We start from the raw sequence: 20,722 nt of genomic DNA, 5'->3' as shown, positions 1-20,722 counted from the left end.
GATTCCAAGAAAGGGTTAGTTTGGTTTACCTTCTACTGAGGATAGTTCCTGGCCACTAGACTCAGAGGCAGTAGAATTGCTGGATTTTTAGTATAGATGCCTGGGCTCTGGCAGCCCTAACAAGCTGAGCTTTGCCGCTAATCCTCAATAAACTGTTTAAAAAGAGAATAGTGAAAACGCAGGGAAAGGCTGGAGAGATGGTTCAGCAGGTTTAGAACTGTCGCTGTTGAATTCCCAGCAACCACATGGTGGGGGAGCTCACAACTACTTGTAACTCCAGCTCCAGGGGGTCCCCCCTCCTGACCTCCGTGGGTGACACACACACTCTCTCCCTCTCTTACATCACACATGAATAAACATACCACACATACACACACACACACACACACACACACAAATTTTTTTGAGACAGGGTTTCTGTTGTTTGTTTTTGCTCTTTGGGGGGCCTGCCACCCAGCTCCCAAATAAATGACACATGGAGACTTATTCTTAATTATAAATGTCGGGCCTTAGCTTGGCTTGTTATTAGCCAGCTTTCCTTAACTTAAATTATCCCATCTACCTTTTGCCTCTGGGCTTTTCCCATTCTCTTACTTCTGTAAATCTTACTCTTACTCTGTGGCTTGCTGTTGTAGCTGGGTGGCTGGCCCCTGGAGTCTTCCTCTTTCCTCTCTCCTTTTTTTTTTTTTTTTTTAGAAGGAGGTCTTTTTTTTTTTTTTTTTTTTTTTTTTTTAGATTTTTTAAAATTTATTTATTATGTATACAGTGCTCTGCTTGCATGTATCCCTGCAGGCCAGAAGAGGGCACCAGATCTCATTACAGATGGTTGTGAGCCACCATGTGGTTGCTGGGAATTGAACTCAGAACCTCTGGAAGAGCAGCCAGTGCTCTTAACCGCTGAGCCATCTCTTCAGCCCCCAGAAAAACCTTTTTTTTTTTTTTTTTTTTTTTTTTTTAAACACTATGTAGCCCTTGGCTGGCCTTGAATTCTCAGAGATCTGCCAGCTCCTTCTTTGATCTTTCTTCTTCTTCCCAGATTTCTCCTATTTATCCTTTCTGCCTGCCATCCCCACCTATCCTTTCTCCTGCCTCACTATTGGCCATTCAGTTCTTTACTAGACCATCAGGTGTTTTAGATAGGCACAGTAACACAGAGTCACAGAGTTAAACAAATGCAACATAAACAAAAGTAACACACCTTAAAACAATATTCTACAACAGGTTTCTCTGTGAGCCCTGGCTGTCCTGGAACTCACTCTGTTGACTAGGCTGGCCTCAAACTCACAGAGAGCCACCTGCCTCTGCCTCCCAAGTGCTGGGATTAAAGGCGTGTGCCACTGCCTCCTGTTTATAAATACTTTTTTTTATTTTGTCTTTTTTATTTTTATTTTCGGAGCCGAGGACTGAACCCAGGGCCTTGCGCTTGATAGGCAAGCGCTCTACCACTGACTAAATCCCCAACCCCAATAAATTTTTTTTTTAACTTAGAAAAGTGGAGAAAGATTTGTGGCCACATCAGGAAGAGGAACAAATAAAGAGGTCCAGTGACGCCCCCCCACCCCCAGCTCATCTTTCAGGATCTTGACCTGGAATGATTTAGGTTCAAATACAGTAGAGGGCAAGAGGTATTCGTATTAAACAGTCCTGTCAGGGTGTGGTCTTGAATCATTGGCTCATTGACTCTGCTCCAGTCTGTCCTGCAAGGTGGTCTGACAAATTGTCAGAACTGTGCGACACCTCTTCTTGGGAGACAAGTTCTGGCTGGCATCAGAGAGGGATTCATCTTTCTCTTTCCCAGCTTAAGATTCCTGGAGAAATTCCAATTCTTTGGGATCCATTGTTTGAATAGTCTGATAGCCGAGGGGAGAGGCACAAATATCTTTAGATAATTTTGTCACTGGAGGGACTGTGTGTAAGACCCTGGGATGAGGTTGTCCATGCTGGGCCTTAGAATTTCTATCACCCTTTTCATACTTACTGCCCCCAGCTTGGAATTACACTGACCAGTGATCTTTTTTTCTGGGCACAAGAACAACTAGGTTAGTTAGAGGCTCTCTCGAGAAAGGTAGGGCCCAGACCTGGGGGCAGAAGGGACATAGACACACACTTTCCAGAGAAAGAGTCCCATTGCTGTTAACCATTACCCCATTGCTTCCTTGCAGCGTCTTCAAGGAGGCGGGACTCAGGAGGGGGCAGGTGGGAGGGTCAGCTGGTTATAATGAACCTTGTCCCTACTCTAAGTCCTGGGTCACTGATCCAACTATGGAGGCAACCGCAGGTAGGAGGTGGGGAGATATCTTTGGAAGGGGACTTTGGGGCAGCAGCAGATGGGACAGATTTGGAATCTTTGGGTCTAGGACACACTTGATATTGGGGCTTGTAGCTCTGAGGCAAATAGACAGAACTAAAGAGGAATGAGGTGAGCATGTAAGTCTGTCTTCCTGGTCCACACCCTGTGCTGATAGGCTCAGATTTATGTGACACAGAACTGGGGGAGGGAAATAGAGGGGAGTCCACACCCCTGTGTGTAAAGATAGCGGAGCAGAATGGGAGGGGTTTGGGGTTCTCTGAAGCCCTTCCAGGTTTTTAGCATGGAAGTCCCATCTCGGGAGGAGTGTGTCTCCACTCTTACCCCTCCTTTGTCCAGCAGATCTTCAAGACACGGCCTTGTTAACTCAGTAAGTAGTACGAGGGTTGAAGATGAACTGAAGGTGGGAAGGCTCTCAGATGTCATCAGCCCCTCAAGTAGGACCTGGGACCCCAGTCCAGCTACATGCTTCCCTTACTTGCCTCTCCCGTCTCCTTACAGGAAGTTTAAGTTTAATCCAAGGCTGGGCATTGACAATCCTGTCCTCTCCCTGGCGGAAGACCAGGACCAGTCTGGTAACCCCTCACCCCTGGCAACGATCCCTTTTCCGTAGAGACATTACAGTGCCACACAGCCTCCTGTCTCCTTGGTAACCACTAACGGCCTCCCTCTGATATCAGTAACTAAGCAGAGGTAGAGGGGGCGGCTTTCCCTTTGCTTTAGGCACCCTGCCCATGCAGTGTCCGTCCATTCAGCTATAAAACCCACCCTCTCACTGGCTGGAAGCTGCCCAGTGCTCCGACAGGAGGCAGGGGCTACCGGATGGTCCTGTACTTGGACTGTGTGCCCACTCCCCCCACCCCCCCACGCCCCCCCACCCCCTCTCCTCTTTTGCTACCTACCTCCTCCTCCAGATCCCTGGAACCTGCAACGCCCTCGCTTCTGTCTGCTGAGCAAAGAGGAGGAAAAGAGTTTTGGGTTCCATCTGCAGCAGCAGCTGGGCAAGGCTGACCATGTGGTGTGCAGGGTGGATCCAGGCAGCTCTGCCCAGCGCCATGGTCTCCGGGAAGGAGACCGGATCCTCGCAGTGAACCATAGCATCGTGGAACATGAAGACTATGCCGTGGTGAGGCTGGGCTTGGACTCCTTGTGGTTCAAAGGAACATTCCACAGCCCTTCAGAGAGGAAGAGGAGGCTGACACCTGCCTAGGCACTCTGGTGCATGGGCCAGGCCTCACTCTCACCTAGACCCCACGGAGGTACCCGGTTAGAAGGATTTGATAAAGGCACCTGCAGATTTCTACAGTGGAAATGCAAGTTCTAAGGCATCCTGGCACTTCACCAGGGGGCCAACCGCTCTCACTCCCCTTATATAGGTAGTGCGCCTCATCCGGGCCAGCGGTCCCCGGGTATTGCTGACAGTGTTGGCAGGACATGTGCACGATGTGGTGCTTGCTCAGCAGGGGAGCGATGTCTCCCTTTGTCCTACCCTGGGCACAGAGGTCAGGCCCCGGCTGTGCCATGTAGTAAAAGATGAAGGTGGCTTTGGCTTCAGCATCACCCATGGTGAGCTTAGGGCCTGGGACGGGGCAGGCAGGGATGGGGAAGTCTCAGCCTCTGTTCTAGGCAAGCAGCAGACTGGGAGTTACTTTGCCCGCCTTTAGGAGCTCGGGGTCCTTTCTGGCTGGTGCTCAGTTCGGGAGGAGCGGCTGAGAGGTCAGGGGTGCCTCCTGGGGCGCGGCTGCTAGAAGTGAATGGGGTCAGTGTGGAGAAGCTCACCTCCAACCAGCTCAGTCGGAAGGTAGGGCTTCCTGTGGTGGCTTTCTACATGAACCCCACCTCCTGAGGGTCTGCCTGTGTCGCCCCTCTTTTCTCTCTATAGTTTGTGTGAGGCCTGCCCTCATTCCTGGGCCTGGGGGGGGGCGACGCCTCTCCATCCCCACACAGATGGCTTATGCTTATACTCTTGCTGGGTCCCCACAGCTTTGGCAGAGTGGAGATCAGGTGACTCTGCTGGTGGCAGGGCCGGAGGTAGAGGAACAGTGTCATCAACTGGGGATGCCTCTCGCTGCCCCTCTGGCAGAGGGCTGGGCACTGCCCGCCAAGCCCCGGTGTCTAAACATAGAGAAAGGGCCTCAAGGCTTTGGGTTCCTGCTCCGGGAGGAGAAGGGCCTGGATGGTCGCCTCGGTGAGTGGCAGCCCCAGGGGTGGGTAGGAACTGGGCCCTAGGATGGTCATACATACCCAGTTGTGCACTTCTCGGTGTCCATGAGAGGTGAGCCACACAGCCCTTAGGCATCCTCTCATGGACTATGGGGCTAGTCCCTGGGAGAGCATGGGGGTGAGTTTGGGAGGAGCAGTGAATATGTCTATGTCCCAGGGCAGTTCTTGTGGGAGGTGGACCCGGGACTGCCAGCTGACAAGGCTGGCATGAAGGCTGGGGACCGCCTGGTGGCTGTGGCTGGGGAAAGCGTGGACGGGTTGGGCCATGAGGAAACCGTGTCCAGGATCCGAGCACAGGGCTCTCGCGTCTCCCTCATTGTCGTCGACCCTGAGGCTGACCGCTTCTTCAGCATGGTGCGCAGGTGATGGCGTGAGGGAGAGGGTGGGAACGGAGCCGGGCTCAGGTGCTACAGGTTTGCTCTGTCTGCCCCCTACCCCCAGGTACGGCTGTCTCCCCTCCTCTTCTTGGAGAACATGGAGATTGCTGCCTCCTCCTCTCTGGCAGAAACCAAGGGTCTTCTAGTTGAAGATGCAGTTGAGCCTTCCAGCCCTGGTGGCACCCGCCAATGCTTCTTGTACCCTGGGCCTGGTGGTGGCTATGGATTCAGGCTCTGCTGTGTGGCCAGTGGGCCTTGTCTCATCTCCCAGGTGACTTATGCCCCACGTGCCTTGGAATCTTTTCCATCATTCGTCACTTACCTGCCTCTGCCTCCCTACATGCCCAGCCTTAGAACACCTGACGAGTTCTTCCGTGTGTGTCCCCTGTACTGCCAGGTGACCCCAGGAGGTTCAGCTGCCCGCGCGGGGCTGCAAATGGGAGATGAAATTTTGGAGGTGAATGGATATCCTGTGGGTGGAGACAACGACCTGGATAGGCTTCAGCAGCTGGCTGAGGTGGAACCACCCCTCTGCTTGACGCTGACAGCTAGGAACCCGCAGGGCTTAGAAGCCTGGATTTCCTCAGAGTTTGGAAAGGTAAAGGCAGAGAGACAGGTGGAACTATGAGAAGGGCAGAGAGGAGGGTTGCTGGGTAGAGCCACATGGGGTGTGAGGGCGGGGAGGGGAGACGGGGACTGTAGGCCATAGGAGGTGAGGACAGAGGGATCCATGAAACAAGTCCCATTCCTGAGCAGCCAGAGTGTGTTGGGGCAGGAAAATGAACTCTTCTGGTCCCAGCCTGACTGACTCTGTCCTTCCTCTCTCTGTGTAGGACTGGACCCTGGCTTTGGAGAGGCTATAGGACACCGATGCCTACCACAGACTGGCCTGGTGGCTTTCCTGCCCTTGCTCTGCACCCTGAGGGGGAGGGAGCCAGGAATGGTCTCTCCAAGCTGGAAGTAGAAGCTGGAGGATTCAGACACCACTGGTCACGGGACCTTCTTCCCTTCTCATGAGCCTAGCTCCAGCAGAGGGGTGTGGACAGAGACCTCAGGCAGGCTCCTGAGAGAGCCTGAGTCTCCACAGGGTGTTGTGTAGAAGTTTTGAGGAGCTGTGCTACGAAGATGAATTTCTGCCCAAGAAGGTGATGCTATAGAGCCATATAGGACCGAAGCTTTGAGAACTTAGGCTAGGTATGACCCCAGTGTCATGGGACATGAGGATCTGGAGATCAGTCATACTTTCCTTCTGTGGGCACCTTAGAAACGTGGGAGCTGGTTCCTGGCCACTGTCATGTCCTGTTAGAGCCTTTCCCGGTTGGCCGGTGAGATGGCTCAGTTGGTAAAGGTGCTTGCTGCTGAGCCTGACATCCTGAGTTCGATCCCCAGAACCACATGGTAGAAGGAGAAAATCAATTCCTGGAAGTTGTCCTCTAACCTCTATATGAGCACCTTGGTATGCCATTGTCCAAATACATAAGTAAATATATATGCAGTCTTTCCATATTAATCTGGCTTTGTTTTTGTTGGTGAGAATAGCCAAGGTAGTTTAAAGGAATCGAAGGTGCTCCAGGCTGTAGCTTCTGTGGGAGAGGGTTTAGAACCTCGTTCATTTCTTACCATTCAGTGTTTAGGACAGTAGGACAATGGGTTAACCCAGAACATAGATGTCCCCACAAGAGCCATCCCTCAATGCCAAAGGCCACAATCCACAGTTCTGTTGAATTCTACATCAAGTTGCTTTATTGCTGGGCCTCAGAGATTAGCGGCCAATGGCCTCAAAGATCCAGGGGGTTGAGACCAAATTGACGGAGCTGCTCCTTGTACCTGGTGTGGAGTCTCAGCACAGCTGCATCCCACTGAGGCTCGACAGCCCTCAGCTTGGCCAAGAGACAGTCCAGGCTGCCCTGTGGACACCAAGCCTTTAGCTCCCAGGAAGAGAGGGAAGGGTGAATGTTGCCTCAGGTTACCCAGCTTGGTAATAGTTCTTTGCCAATGGCTTCCTTTTCTTTTCCTTCCTTCCTTCCTTCCTTCCTTCCTTCCTTCCTTCCATAAGATACCCTTGCTTTGTAGTCCAGGCTGGCTTTGAACTCAGAATTCTCCTGCCTCAGCTTCCCAAGTGCTGGTTTGTAAACATGAACCACCATGCCTGGCTGCCCACCATTCATTCTCTCTCTCTCTCTCTCTCTCTCTCTCTCTCCAACACTCAGGATTGAACCTAAGGCCTCACACATTCTAGGCAAGTACCCTGTCCACTGAGCTGTACATCAACCCCTCTTTTTACTTTTTGTTTTGAGATAGAGTTTGTTACTATACCGCCTAGAACTTTGTACCTAGGTTGGCCTTGAACCTATGATCCTTCTGCCTCAGCCTCCTGAATAGTAGGATTACCAGCTTGTGCCACTCCTTTCTTTCTCTGCTCCTTCTTCTCCCCACTCCTCTTCCTATTTCCCTCCTCTCCTGTCTGTGCAGGGATTGAACCCATGGCCTTGCATACTAGGCTAGAGCTCTACCATTGACCTGTACTCCAAGCCCCTGATTATTTTGAGTCTAGGTCTCACTATGTAGCAGCTACATAGTACATTGTAGCCAATGTTGACCTTCAACTCGAAATCTTCATGCCTTAGCCACCCACATATGGGATTACAAGTCACTGGCTCTGTCAATGGCTGTGTCTTCTGCTTACACTTAGAATAGAGCATGGCTTCCTTGGGTTGTGGGTCATCACACTAGTTGCGGGCAAAGGGATGGAGGTTTATGGGATACTGAGAAGATGGCCTCCAGGGAATGGTGCTTACATGCAAGATTTCCTCATACTTGGCCTCCATGTTCGCCACGTGGCCACGCAGCTGAGCCAGGGTTTCATCTTGCTCTCTGAGGGCTCGCTCCGCCTCTTCCCTGGCTGCCTTAGCCTCCCTTTGACATGTTTCTAGGGAGCAGGGCAGGAAGATAAAGAAGGCAGGACGGTGACACTATAGCAAGAGCAGTAACCAAAGGTCCCTAAAAAGGGTACCTTGACAGAGGACAGAACAGACTCCCAGGGGCATCAACTTTCCTGAAGTCTCTGTAAGGACTCACTGAGGTACGGCAGAATGAGTAGATGTTTTGAGACAGGAGATGGGTCCAAGTCTGGTGCTTGTTACATATACAGTGTGGGACCAATATCTCTGGATCTCCATGTCTTAAATCTTTGGCTTTGTTCTGTTTAAGACAGAGTCTTACGTAGCCCAGGCTGGCCTTAAACTCTCCAAGTAGCTAAGGAACTCCAGATCTTCTTCCCTGTATCTCCCTGGGTTGGGATTATAGACTTGTACCAACTAACATGGTTCAGTTTCTTTATCTTTATAAATATTTTCATTTATTTACTTTTAATTTAATTTAATTTAATTTATTTTTTATTTTTTGGTTTTTCGAGACAGGGTTTCTCTGTGTAGCTTTGTGCCTTTCCTGGAACTCACTTGGTAGCCCAGGCTGGCCTCGAACTCAGAGATCTGCCTGGCTCTGCCTCCCAAGTGCTGAGATTAAAGGCGTGCGCCACCACCGCCCGGCTACTTTTAATTTTATATCTGGTTTTTAAAATAAATTTATTTTGCTCCCCCCACCCCGTGTATGTATATATGTACATGTATGCAGGTGCCTGGGGAGGACAGAAGAGGGCATTGGATGGGATCCCCTGAAACTGGAATTATAATAGTTGTGAGTCACCATGTGGGTGCTGGAAATCAAAGCCAGGTCCTCGGGAAGAGCAGTCAGTGTTCATCACCACTGAGCCCTCTCTCTAGCCCCTTCTTTAGAATCTTTGGAGGGAAAATGACCTGTGCTCCTCTTGTTTGCTGTGACCCTTCAATGTGAAAATGGGTGACAAAGCCCCTACCCGACATAGGTGTTCAGTACATGTTGAGTTTTAATTTGAAAGAAGGCCAAGGTTAGAGACAGAATCCGTGGCCTGTATAAGCAGCTCATGAATATTTATAGCAAAACTGAAGATATTTTGGATGTGATAGTTCACCTGGAATCCTACAACTCAGGAGACTGAGGCTGGAGGATCACCGTGAGTTCAAGGCTACCTTGGGCTTTTGAGGAATAGGAAGACTCAGGAGGGACTGGAGCAATGGCTCAATGGTTAAGAGCATGGGCTGCTGCTCCTGCAGAGAACCTGGGTTTGTTCCCAGCACCCACCTGGTGGCGCAGAATCATTCTAACTCCAGTTCCAGGGGATCCGATGCCCTCTTCTGACCTGTTTTCTCATCTGATTGGTTTATTCACTGATTTAACAAGTAGTAATTTAAGGCCTTCTCGCACGTGCTGGGCTTTGAAAATACTGAAGTCAATTAAATCTACTATTTCCTGTAGTTTGGGTGTAAAAGTCAGCTAAACTAATAAGGAACGTATTTCGCTTAGGACAGACAAGGCCGTGAAGGGGTAACTGTTGGACTTGGGGAGATTAAACCGAGGGGGAAATGGGGTGACAGTCCTCTAGCTTAGAGGGCTTTTAAAAAAATTTTCTTTTCAGTTGGGCAGTGGTGGCACACGCCTTTAATCCCAGCACTCGGGAGGCAGAGGCAGGTGGATCTCTGTGAGTTCGAGGCCAGCCTGGTCTACAGAGTGAGTTCCAGGAAAGGTGTCAAAGCTACACAGAGAAACCCTGTCTCAAAAAAAAAAAAATTCTTAGAGTTATTTACTTTGTTATTTTCTGTGTATGAATGTGTTGTCTGCGTGTATGTGTGTGCACCATGTAGGTGCCTGTGGAGGTCACAAGAGGACATCCGATCCCCTAGGGCTGGGGTAACAGGTGGTTGTGAGCCACAATGAGGGTGCTGGTTCAGGTTCTCTGTAAGAACAAGTGCTCTTAACTGCCGAACCAACTCTCTTAGAGGCCAAGTCCAGCCCCTAGCGTAGAGGTTTGTGCCACAGAACTCTGTTCAGAGGAAAGTTGGGGTAAAGGTGACCCTAGTTAATATTCAAGCAACAAATTGTAGAGGTCTAGAGTTGGATATTCTACGTGCACTCTTCCATGCTGGGCCTTCTTGGTGACCTGGGAGAGAAAGGGTGAGCAATGTGGCCTACCTAGCTGTTCCCGAAGACCTCTCGCTTCCTCCTCCAGCTGCTTGCTTCTGGTCCTCAACTCCTCTTGCAGGGCCCGACGCTGGCGGCTCATCTCTGAGGTGGGAGCCATTGGGATGGAGGCACAAAGGAAGGAAATGAAGTGGGGAAAAGTCTCATTCCAGGAACAGAACTGAGAAACTTGGGAGACCTTGAAAGTTTGGGAGATAGAAAACCGACCCCCCCCCCCTCAGCTTAAGAGGGGGACCCTGGCCCTTCTTCCCACTCACTCCCAAAGATAAAGAAAAGGGCTGTGAGCCGGGCGGTGGTGGCACACGCCTTTAATCCCAGCACTCGGGAGGCAGAGGCAGGCGGATCTCTGTGAGTTTGAGGCCAGCCTGGGCTACAGAGTGAGTTCCAGGAAAGGCGCAAAGCTGCACAGAGAAACCCTGTCTCGAAAAACCAAAAGAAAGAAAGAAAGGAAAGGGCTGTGGCTACATTTTGTTACATAGCTATCAAAGTGCAACATTAGCCGTTCTAGACAGTGGTGATCCACACTCTGCCAGGTTCTCAGGAGCCTCCTAGGCAGGGATGGTAGAGACAGGCTACAGCAGTTAGAACTCCCCTTCCTTTCCTTGAATTCCCGACTTTCTTGGTTGCCCTCTTCCATGCCCCTGTCTCCTGCCCACCTGGTCAGTCAAATCATACCTGCATATGTGGCCTTCCCTTCGCTTTGGGCCCGTTCCAGTTCAGCTTCCAGCCCTTGCAACCTCTGCTTCAGCCTGTCTTCAGAAGCTTTGGCCCTGCGGGTCTCATCCCTCTGTAGAGCTGTTGACAGTGTGGGAGCCATGCTCATGTCTGACTAGGGGTCCCACAGAATCAATCACCATAGCCCCCATGAACTATGTTTACCTCTGGGAACTTGGTGACGGGTGTCAATTTCTTATTCTCTTTATTAGTTGCCCCCCCTCCCCCGGAACCTATAGGGTTTTCACTCCTAAGGAGTCAATATTCCTCCCACATTCTGGCTACTAAAAGACAATGGCTTCCCCGAGCTGCGGGTCAGCTCCACGGTAGACTACTCACCCATCATGAATGAGGCTGCGGTTCCATTCCCAGCGCTGAGGGTGGGTGCAGGGGGGTGGGGAATAGGCTCTTTCACTGATCTCCACTACCCAGCCCTTCCTCACAGTCTTTGCCAACAGATAATGGCTAGCTTGGTTTAGCCCTGCACATAGTTCAAACTTCCAGTTCCCCAAGAACCCAGAAATGCCCCCAGGTGCCATGTGTTGAGTGGCTCGTTTATTGTCAACCTGACATAAGCTAGAGTCGTCAGAGAAGAGGGAGCCTCAACTGAGAAAACACCTCCATAAGATCGGGCTATAGGGAAGTCTTTAGGGCATTTTCTTAGTTAGTAATTAATGGGGAGGGCCTGCCCACTATGGATGGTGCCATCCCTGGGCTGGTGGTCCTGGGTTCTATAAGAAGGCAGGCTGAACAAGCCATGTGAAGCAAGACAGTAAGCAGCCCCCCTTCAGGGCCTCTGCATCAGCTCCTGTCTTCAGGATCCTGGCCTGCTTGAGCTCCTGTCCCGGCTTCCTTTAATAACAAACAGTGATGTGGAAGCATAAACCAAATAAACCCTTTCCTCCCCAGGCTGATTTGGTCATGGTGCTTCATCACAGCGACGATAACCCTACCTAGGGCATTCTGTCTCTGCTGTCTCCTGAGGCTTCAGACTTCTTACCTAAGTGGTCCTGAAGCAGTTCCTTCTCCAGCTGCACCAGCCTGTGCTTGGCCTCAGCCTCTGCATCTGTCCTGGCAAGATGATAGAGTCTTAGGTGATCCTGATCTCGGTCCCACCCGGGTCCTCCTCCCATGTCCTGCGTGATGGAGGGAGATCGCTGGAGGAGGGATGCCTGATGGTAAAATCTTACAAATTCACGACTGAGTCTTCACTGCCCTGTACCCGGTGGGTGCTCAAAATAAGGGTGAAAAACACGGTGAAGGTAAAGAGCTAGGCGGGGCTCCAGGGGGAATCTGGGAGGGAGGCATCCTCCACTTCCTCAGCCCTGTGGAATCTGGACTCGAGGCTCTGGAGAGGAGGACAAGAAAGCTTCACCCTACCCAAGTGTGGTGGCAATGCCTATAACCCAAGCACTAGTAAGACTGAGTCGGAAGATAGGTTTGAGGCCTGCCTGGGTCCCATAGTGACCCTGTGTCAAAAGGACAAAAGACAAAACCAAAACAAACACACTCCATCTTGTTGCCCAGAGGGCTGGACTCCCTCTGAGGACCTTTGTGTCACGGACGCACACTGTGACTCACCAGGACTTGGATTTTTCTTTTTCTTCTGTGCTCCGGTTTTTCTCCCCTTCGCTCTGGTTTTAGGTGGCATCCTTGCTGTCCTGGGGGAGGGAAGACCTTCTGTGTAGGTCTGTATACAGAGATGCTCTCCTGACTCCTGGGTGGCGGTAGGAGTCTCAGAACAGTCAGAATTCTAGTCTCCCAGTATATCTTATGCTTTCTAGAAGCTTCAGTTCTTGGTCTCCTGGGAACTGAGGCAGAGCTGGAAGGAAGAACAATTCTGTGGGCAGCAGTCAGCCCTCTCAGAGGAGAGAAATCTCTGGACCTGGTCCCTTCTCTCTCCCCAACATGCTTACTCTTCCCCTTCCTACCTGCAGGACCCTCTCTTGCTTGTGTGGTGTCTGTCTCCCTGGGGAATGACCCTCCTTGGGGAGGGCAAAGAGAGTCCCAAACAGATTGAGCTTAGGGAGGAGCCTGGGTCCTGGGAACCAATCCAGGGTGAAAAACTTTCCCCAAGGGGTAGGACCAGGAACTGGGGTGCTGGGTTTCTGGAGACTGCCTGCTGTCTAGGCAACTGGGAAACACTGGGTTCACAGGCAGGTAGGATGGGCTAAATCGGCTCACACAAAGGTCCTGTAGGTGGCTTCTCCTCTTACCTCCAAAGCCTAGCCTTAAAGAAAAGGCCTTGGGGCTGAATAGCTATTATTCATGTCTACACAGGCACTGCCTGTAATCTGGAGACTTTCCAGTCTAGAAATCTAGGAGTGTCCAGTCTGAGAGAATAGTGCTTGACAGATGTAGAGGAAGGCAGGGATAGTAGCCATCACAGGTACTTTACATTTCTAGGTCTCCTGAACACAGTGACATGATTTACGTTAGAACTCAAGGTCCAACCGGGTGGTGGTGGCGGCGGTGGTGGCGGCGGCGGCGGCGGCGGCGGCGGCGGCGGCGGCGGCGGCGGCGGCGGCGGCGGCGGCGGCGGCGGCGGCGGCGGTGGCGCACGCCTTTAATCCCAGCACTCAGGAGGCAGAGCCAGGTGGATCTCCTTGAGTTCGAGGCCCGCCTGGTCTTCAGAGCGAGTTCCAGGACAGCCAGGACTACACAGAGAAACCCTGTCTCAAAAAACAAAAATAAGGGCTGGAGAGCTGGCTCAGTGGTTAAGAGCACCGACTGCTCTTCCAGAGATCCTGAGTTCAATTCCCAGCAACCACATGGTGGCTCACAACCACTTGTAATGAGATCTGGTGCCCTCTTCTGGCCTGCAGGGACACATGCAGGCAGAATACTGTATACATAATAAATAAACAAATAAATCTTTTAAAAAAATAAAAAATAAAACAAAACAAAAAACAAAAAACAAAAACAAACAAAAAGAACTCAAGGTCCACTTCAGAAAGGCTATCTGTGGTGTGTGCGGGAAACATGCGCTGGCACAGGTAACTGAGAGAGTTTTCCACTTAAGGGAAATGAGAACAGAGAAGTAGAGTCATGGACTTCAGGATGCTGACCCAGAGGGGAGGCCGCGAATTAGGCAGAGTCATGAATTGAGCTATTTAATTTTGCTCAGCTTTAATTTCTTGGTGAATAAGTTTTATACCTCCTGAAAGCCCTAGACTTTAGTGGTGTGTTTACAGGATTTCTTTCTCTTCAGTCAATTATTGTCTCACTCCCCCTATTTCTTTATGAGATTACTCTGCAGACAGGTGTTTAGAAGCCCCCAAGCTCCCTGTAGCATAAAGTTGGTTAGAGCTCCCTCTAGTGGACTTGCTTGACGTGCGTCTCCTAAATTTTGCAGTTTAGTATTTCTTGGGCAATATGGGGGAGATTCCCTTTGGGAAATGCTTTCTAGCATTTCGTGGGTGATTAAAAATTGATTGTAGGCAGAGAGTGTGACAGATAGCTTGCTATTGTCCCCCCTCGAGCTGGGAGGGCTCCATCCTGGAACCATGCCATCGCTGGGCATCACAATGGTATCGTACCTAGAACGGAGCAGCAAGCCTTCCTCGCTGTGGATTATGGGATCTACAGACTCCTTTTAGGCACTTCTGTGTGTCCCAGTCCCTTACATTTTGGTCAGTTGTATATTATCAGAAGCAAAAACTGCAGAAATGGGTGTAAAATGTGGGAGTAAAATCTCTCACCTGTGAAGAGCAAGCCGAAGGTCAATCCATGTTTATTTAACCCCATGACACTTGAGATATCTTAGAAACGATTTTTAATTTTTCATTATGCTAGATGTGTGTGAGCCTGTGCCTGTGAGTGCAGTGCCCAAAGAGGCTGGAAGGGAGCATGGAGCCCCTGGAGTTGAAGTTACAGATGAGCAGCCCATCATCGTGGTTCTGGGAACCAAACTCAGGTTCCCTGCATGAGCAGCGCTTGCCCTTGATTGCTGAATCATGGCTCCCGCCCTACTCTGGACATTTTATAGAGTGGAGAGAAGAGTCGAACCTGTCTCTGTGATGCTTACAACCCATGGAACTTGGGGCTGGTGAGGCTGCGCAGGCTTCCCGGATATGGAGAACATCTTTCTTCTCATTTCCACCATGTTTTCATTTATTCCTCCTTTAGAGTCTCCTCTTCCTGCCCTGGAGTACACCGGGAGTTCCCGCCCTTTCCTTTGCACCAGGAGCGTGTTTGGGACTTCTTCCACGGTGTCACTGTGTCACTCATGTTGGTGCTTGGAAGGGCACGTCGAGGATAGAAGTGACAGGGTGCAAGCTGTACCTCAGGCTTTAGAAGAGCATTTGTTTTCACAAATATGTTCAGTCAACTGACTCTCAGGTGCAGAATCAGGATGTGGTTTGAGGTCAAGGTGAAGTGGAGTAAAAAAGAGTGCCACCTGTCACGTGATGAACTGGTCCCAACGTAACCCAGAAGAGGGATGGCAATGTGTTCAGCATTTCAATGCATTTCTAGAACATATTCAGAAAACACATAAAAATAAAGAAATATTTACGAATAAAAACTGTGAGAAAAAGGTCCATCCTCCCTTTTCTTTTCATTGACTTCAGCTTAGAATCGATGATAAGAAATATCATTTCAGAGCCGGGCGGTGGTGGCACACGCCTTTAATCCCAGCACTCAGGAGGCAGAGCCAGGTGGATCTCTGTGAGTTCGAGGCCATCCTGGGCTACCAAGTGAGTCCCAGGAAAGGCGCAAAGCTACACAGAGAAACCCTGTCTCGAAAAACCAAAACCCAAAAAACAAAAAACAACAAAAAAAGAAAAAACAAAGAAATATCATTTCAGTATATCTATCTTTCTCTGTTAAAGATTTTTGGGAGCTGGAGAGATGGCTCAGTAGTTAAAGGCACTTGCTGCTCTTCCAGGAGACTCACCCGTGTGCACACACACAGGCAGATTATTATAACTAATAAACACGAGTCTTAAAATTTGTATTACATGTAGTGTGTGTGTGTGTGTGTGTGTGTGTGTGTGTGTGTGCGCGCGCGCGCGCTGTAAAGCACATGTAAAAGTCAGAGGACCACTTGTGGGAGTTGATTCTCTCCTTCTTCCTTGTGCATCTTGGGGACTGAACTCAGGTCATAAGGTTGGCAGCAAGCACCTTTACCTACTACTGAGCCATCTTGCTGGCTCCCTGTCTTCCTTTGAATAAGATCTATCCAGGAGGGCTTTGTTTGTTTGATTTTTGAGACAGGCTCTTACTGTGTAGTCCTGGCTGGTCTAGAGCTCACTATGTAGATTAAGTTGGCCTCCAACTACCTCTGCTTCTTGAGGGTTGGAATTAAGGGTGTGTACCGCCACACCGTGATCTAGACAAGAGTTTTGAGGAGTTTTATAAGAAGGAAGATCTCTTGCTTATTTATATATTAAAAGAAATATGGCCTTATCAGAGACCCAATGGCCTTGACCTACAGCAGTGGTTCCCAACTTTCCTCATGCTGTGGTGACCCCCAACCATAAAATTATTTTTGTTGCTACTTCATAACTGTAATTTTGCTACTGTTATGACTCGTAATGTAAATATCAGTGTTTTCTGATGGTCTTAGGCGACCCCTGTGAAAGGGTCATCTGACCCCCAGAGAGGTCTTCACCCACAGGTTGAGAAGCACTGGCCTACAGGAACCGTGAGCCGGGCAGAGTGACACACCTGTGGAGTCCCAGCTACTTGAGAGGCTCTGGGAGAAGGACCCTTTGATCCAGTATTCAGTGTCAGCCTGGGAAACAAAGTGAGACCTGTCTCCAAACGGAACCGGGGAGGAAAGAAAAAAGAAAGCAACAGTTGCTTAGGATGGAGAGATGATCAATGTTTCCCCCGTTGCACATGTCTCTGCACAAAAAGAAATTATCATTAACTAATGGGAGAAAGTCTGTTCAGATGTGGCCCTTGCATCCTGGTTTTTGGTTTGTTTGTTTTGGTTTGTTTTGTTTTATGTGATTGGTGTGGATTAAGCAAATATGTGTGAAACCCCAGGCCTTGGCCAGAGGCTTTTTCTATTAGTACGTCTGCAGAGGGTCCTGTCTTCCAGGTGATATAAATGGGCAGCAAAGGCTACCGCAATCCAGGGTGTGGCTCTCAAATCTCTGAAACTAGGAAATTGTGTCCATCTTATTTGGGATAGATTTTGAGCCATTAAAAAAATATAAAACATAGTGTGGGTCTTCATTTCCTCTCTTGGCTTCCCTCTGGGGGCAAGAGCTTCTAGGCCCTCGGCCACTTCTCTGCTGGACACATGAGAGTTAAGAGGTATCGGGCTCTCTAAGACAAGGATGACACTGCTGACCCCTGCCTGGGGGATGGTGTAGGCTTCCAGTGTTTGGGTCACTGTCTTTTGTTCCCTGTGATAGTTATGCTTCTACCAGGAAGTTGGCAGGAAGGGTCAAGGTCAAAATATCATGATGGATGCTTTACCTTCTCCATGGTTAGGGGAGAGTTGGCAGCCTCCATATAAACCAGCAGTGCGAATTCTGGGATAAAGAGGATATGGGGATTAAGTGCAGCTCTTGGTGGTACTGAGAATAAAGTCAATTCTAGCAAGCACTTAATGAGCACAAATCAGAGTTTTGCTGGAATTTAAAAAGCTGTCTTGCTGGGCAGTGGTGGAGCATGCCTTTAATCCCAGCTCTCGGGAGGCAGAGGCAGGCGGATCTCTGTGAGTTCAAGGCCAGCCTGGTCTACAAAATGAGTTCCAGGAAAGGCGCAAAACTACACAGAGAAACCCTGTCTCAAAAAAACCAAAGGAAAAAAAAAAGTTGTCTTGTAGTGGGTAGCCGTTCCAGCTTTGACCTGGAAATACCACCCCCTTTGAGGCTTCAGTAACTTGTCATGCCTACAAGGCGGAGCCGAGAGAGGACCCCTGAAGACCTGAGATCCAGATGGGAGAGCTCTCTTGGTTCCTGGACCCTGGATGCTGGAGGTAGATGGAGCAGAGTTCTCCAGAGAACACCGCTGGACTGCGCCACACCTTTCCCAGACTCTGTAACCTATCCCTTCACTTGTAAGTTACCTCACAAAATAAACCTCCCTTTTAACTACGTGGAGTGGCCTTAATAATTTCACCAATATTGTCTCCTCCTGATGATTCAGCGCTGGTTTTTCTGTCTCAGTGAACCCTTATATTGTTGTATGAAACAAAACAAACACCCCCCCCCCGTGTGCGCCCCCCAAAAAAGAAACAGAAATATAGCCTGCCGCAGTAGAAACAAAATGTGTGCTATATAATTCCACTCCATATAGACTTTACTGAAGACAACACAGATTGGAAATTTTTTTTTATTATTATTTTTATTTTGAGAGAAGTTCTCTCTGTAGACCTGCCTTGTTGTAGAATATTATTTTAAGTCTGTAGACCTGCCTTGTTGTAGAATACTATTTTAAGATGTGTTACATTTGTGTATGCTGTGCAACATGTATTTAATGATGCAAAGATGTGTTGCATTCTTTTATGTTGCATTTGTTTAACTCTGTGAAGCTGTGTTACTTTGCCTGTTTAAAATGTCTGATGGTTTAATAAAGAGCTGAACAGCCAATACTGAGGCAAGAGAAGGGATAGGCAGGGCTGGCAGGCAGAGAGAATAAATAGAAGGAGAAATCTGGGAGGAGAAAAGAAAGAGCAAGAGAACAAGGAGAGGAGGATGCTAGGGGCCAACCACACTGCCACACAGCCACACAGCCACCCGGCCACCCAGCAACTTAGCCAGCCACGGAGTAAAAGTAAGATACACAGAAATAGAGAAAGGAAAAAGATAGATGGGGTAATTTAAAGTTTAGAAAGCTGTCTAACAACCAGCCAAGCTAAGGCCGGGCATTTATAATTAAGTATAAACCTCCGTGTGTGATTGATTTGGGAGGGGAGTGGTGGGCCCCCCAAAAAGCCATAGAGTTAAAACAACCAACTACACTGCCTGCCCTGGAACTCACTATATAGACCAGGTTGAACTTACTAAGCTCTGCCTGCATCTGCCACCCAAAAACTGGGATTAAAGGCCTACACCAGGCCAGGCGGTGGTGGCTCACGCCTTTAATCCCAGCACTCGGGAGGCAGAGCCAGGCGGATCTCTGTGAGTTCGAGGCCAGCCTGGACTACCAAGTGAGTTCCAGGAAAGGCAAAAAGCTACACAGAGAAACCCTGTCTCAAAAAAACTTATTCCCAGCTTCAGATTGGAAGTATTATTATTATTATTATTATTATTATTATTATTATTATTTGGTTTTTCAAGACAGGATTTCTCTGTGTAGCCCTGTATGTCCTGGAATTTACTCTGTAGACCAGGCTGGCCTCAAAGTTAGAGATCCACCTGCCTCTGCCTCCTGAGTGCTGGGAGTAAAGGCGTTCAGTACAACCACCCTGCTCCAGATTGGAAATCTTTTTTTTTTTTTTTTTTCAGATTGGAAATCTTAAACCAAGTTGGAGATGTAAATTGTACATTTAGACAAGCTTGTGAACCCATAGGACGGACGGACAGACAGACAGACAGACACACACACACACACACACACACACACACACGGGGTGGGGTTGGGGTGGGGAGGAGAGAGAGAGAGAGAGAGAGAGAGAGAGAGAGAGAGAGAGAGAGAGATCCATAGAACTACCTTGTACTGTATTGACTCTAGAACTGAAAAACACCCTGGTGCACCCATATAATGCTAAGTACTATAGAAGATCCAAAGTTAGTAAGATAGTATATAGCAGTTGTCATGTGACAAGAGAAATATAAGCCAGGCATAGTGGTACATGCCTGTAATTCTAGTACTCAGGAGGCTGAGGCAGGAGGATTTCTGTGAGCTTATAAATCAGCCTGGAGTCTAATGAGACTGAGTGCTGCCTGGGATACATACTGATACTGTCTCATAAAGCCACACAAATGGAGCTGGTGATACGGCTCAGTGGATTGATACTTGCCTAGCATATCTGAGGCCTGGGTTTCAGTCCCCAGAAGAAACAAAAGGCAATTTAGAGACGTGAAGGACCACCTTTCTCTGTGGGATGCTTGAGCTGGGTGATGTTTGTTTGTTTTGAGATAGGGTCTCCCTGTGTAACCCAGGTTGGCATCAACTCCTGTCTTCTGTCTAAACTGCAGCCTCCCAAGCGCTCAGATGACAGGCTTGCAGCAGCTTGCCCTGCCCAACTGACTTGTGAAGAATGATTTGGATCTTAGAAGCACACTCCAGGCAGAGGGAATACACTCTGTGACGGTGATGAAAATGTAACTACTGTATTTTGTAACTTAGAGAGTTACCCAGCATGGGATCTGTGTATCGTGGATCCCGAATCTTGGAGTAGTATACAACTTTAAGTAAGATTGTGACTGTTAATTTCATTACAGATGTAACAATGGGGAGGGTTCAAAAGTTTGGGGTGTGTGTGTGTGTGTGTGTGTGTGTGTGTGTGTTTCTGTCAGTGACAAGATGAACTGTCAATGAGGAAGGTTTCACCATTCCAGGGAGTCAAAAGGAAGGCCAACAAACTAGGGTGGCGGCACAGGCCGTACAAAATCTTGACAATAATTTTAGAGCGTTGCCTCGAATTTTCTTTGGTAGATTCTTTCTTTATTTTTTTTCTAGGTAGAAAATGATAAAAGGCTGGGTGTAGTGGTGCAGAACTCTAGTCAGGGCTGTCTCAAAACAACAACCAACAACAACCCCCAAAACCAAAACCCCCACCCCCCACATAATAACAACAACAAAAAAAAACAAAACAAAGAAACTGATCAAAGGGCATTCTACTGATGTGAAATGGTAATAAAGATTCAGAAATGTCTTAAAGATGATTGATTTGTAGCTGGGTACAGTGGCACTATACCTTTAATCCCAGAACTTGGGAGGCAGAGGCAGGTGAATCTCTGTGAGTTCAAGGCCAGCCTGGTTTACAGATGGAGTTCCAGGACAGCCAGGGCTACACAGAGAAACCCTGCCTCAACACAAAACCAACCAACCAAACAAACAAAAAAGGTGATTGATTTGCAAACCAAAGTTGTGAGACTGAATTGAATAGCTCTGGAGT

The 20,722-nt window shown here is 49.0% G+C and overlaps 2 protein-coding genes across 3 annotated transcripts; one reads left to right on the top strand and one right to left on the bottom strand.

Moving 5' to 3' along the window:
* The first annotated feature begins 2,262 nt into the window (after nucleotides 1-2,262).
* Nucleotides 2,263-5,771, top strand: Nherf4 (NHERF family PDZ scaffold protein 4). The gene is made up of 11 exons (XM_059266861.1): nucleotides 2,263-2,278; nucleotides 2,651-2,678; nucleotides 2,810-2,883; nucleotides 3,223-3,434; nucleotides 3,685-3,874; nucleotides 3,973-4,109; nucleotides 4,292-4,496; nucleotides 4,689-4,885; nucleotides 4,973-5,179; nucleotides 5,306-5,506; nucleotides 5,742-5,771. The coding sequence occupies exons 1-11, from the start codon at nucleotides 2,263-2,265 to the stop codon at nucleotides 5,769-5,771; spliced, it is 1,497 nt and encodes a 498-aa protein (XP_059122844.1).
* A 915-nt stretch (nucleotides 5,772-6,686) lies between these two features.
* Nucleotides 6,687-12,349, bottom strand: Ccdc153 (coiled-coil domain containing 153). 2 transcript variants are annotated; one of them, XM_059266859.1, is made up of 6 exons: nucleotides 12,280-12,349; nucleotides 11,699-11,764; nucleotides 10,660-10,779; nucleotides 9,976-10,068; nucleotides 7,707-7,837; nucleotides 6,687-6,836 (listed from the first exon to the last, which is right to left on the bottom strand). In XM_059266859.1, the coding sequence occupies exons 1-6, from the start codon at nucleotides 12,347-12,349 to the stop codon at nucleotides 6,687-6,689; spliced, it is 630 nt and encodes a 209-aa protein (XP_059122842.1). The 2 variants fall into 2 exon arrangements, with proteins under 2 accessions (XP_059122842.1, XP_059122843.1); XM_059266860.1 differs by having other exon boundaries at nucleotides 6,687-6,815.
* Nucleotides 12,350-20,722: the final 8,373 nt, after the last annotated feature.

This window comes from Peromyscus eremicus, chromosome 7 (assembly GCF_949786415.1).
Source record: "Peromyscus eremicus chromosome 7, PerEre_H2_v1, whole genome shotgun sequence".
NCBI classification, from domain to species: Eukaryota; Metazoa; Chordata; class Mammalia; order Rodentia; family Cricetidae; genus Peromyscus; species Peromyscus eremicus.
Note: the sequence above shows the minus strand (reverse complement) of the source record. Positions and strands in the feature narration are given on the sequence as shown.

What these genes read in the sequence shown, in the direction of transcription:
- Ccdc153 (XM_059266859.1), bottom strand. Translation starts at nt 12,349, where the DNA reads ATGCCACCTAAAACCAGAGCGAAGGGGAGAAAAACCGGAGCACAGAAG. An exon ending in AAAGAAAAATCCAAGTCCTG is followed by an intron (nt 11,765 to 12,279) that starts GTGAGTCACAGT and finishes TTGCCAGGACAG; the next exon opens with ATGCAGAGGCTGAGGCCAAG. An exon ending in AGTATGAGGAAATCTTGCAT is followed by an intron (nt 6,837 to 7,706) that starts GTAAGCACCATT and finishes TCTTCCTGGGAG; the next exon opens with CTAAAGGCTTGGTGTCCACA.
- Nherf4 (XM_059266861.1), top strand. An exon ending in GGGCCTGGATGGTCGCCTCG is followed by an intron (nt 4,497 to 4,688) that starts GTGAGTGGCAGC and finishes TCTATGTCCCAG; the next exon opens with GGCAGTTCTTGTGGGAGGTG. An exon ending in TTTCCTCAGAGTTTGGAAAG is followed by an intron (nt 5,507 to 5,741) that starts GTAAAGGCAGAG and finishes CTCTCTGTGTAG; the next exon opens with GACTGGACCCTGGCTTTGGA.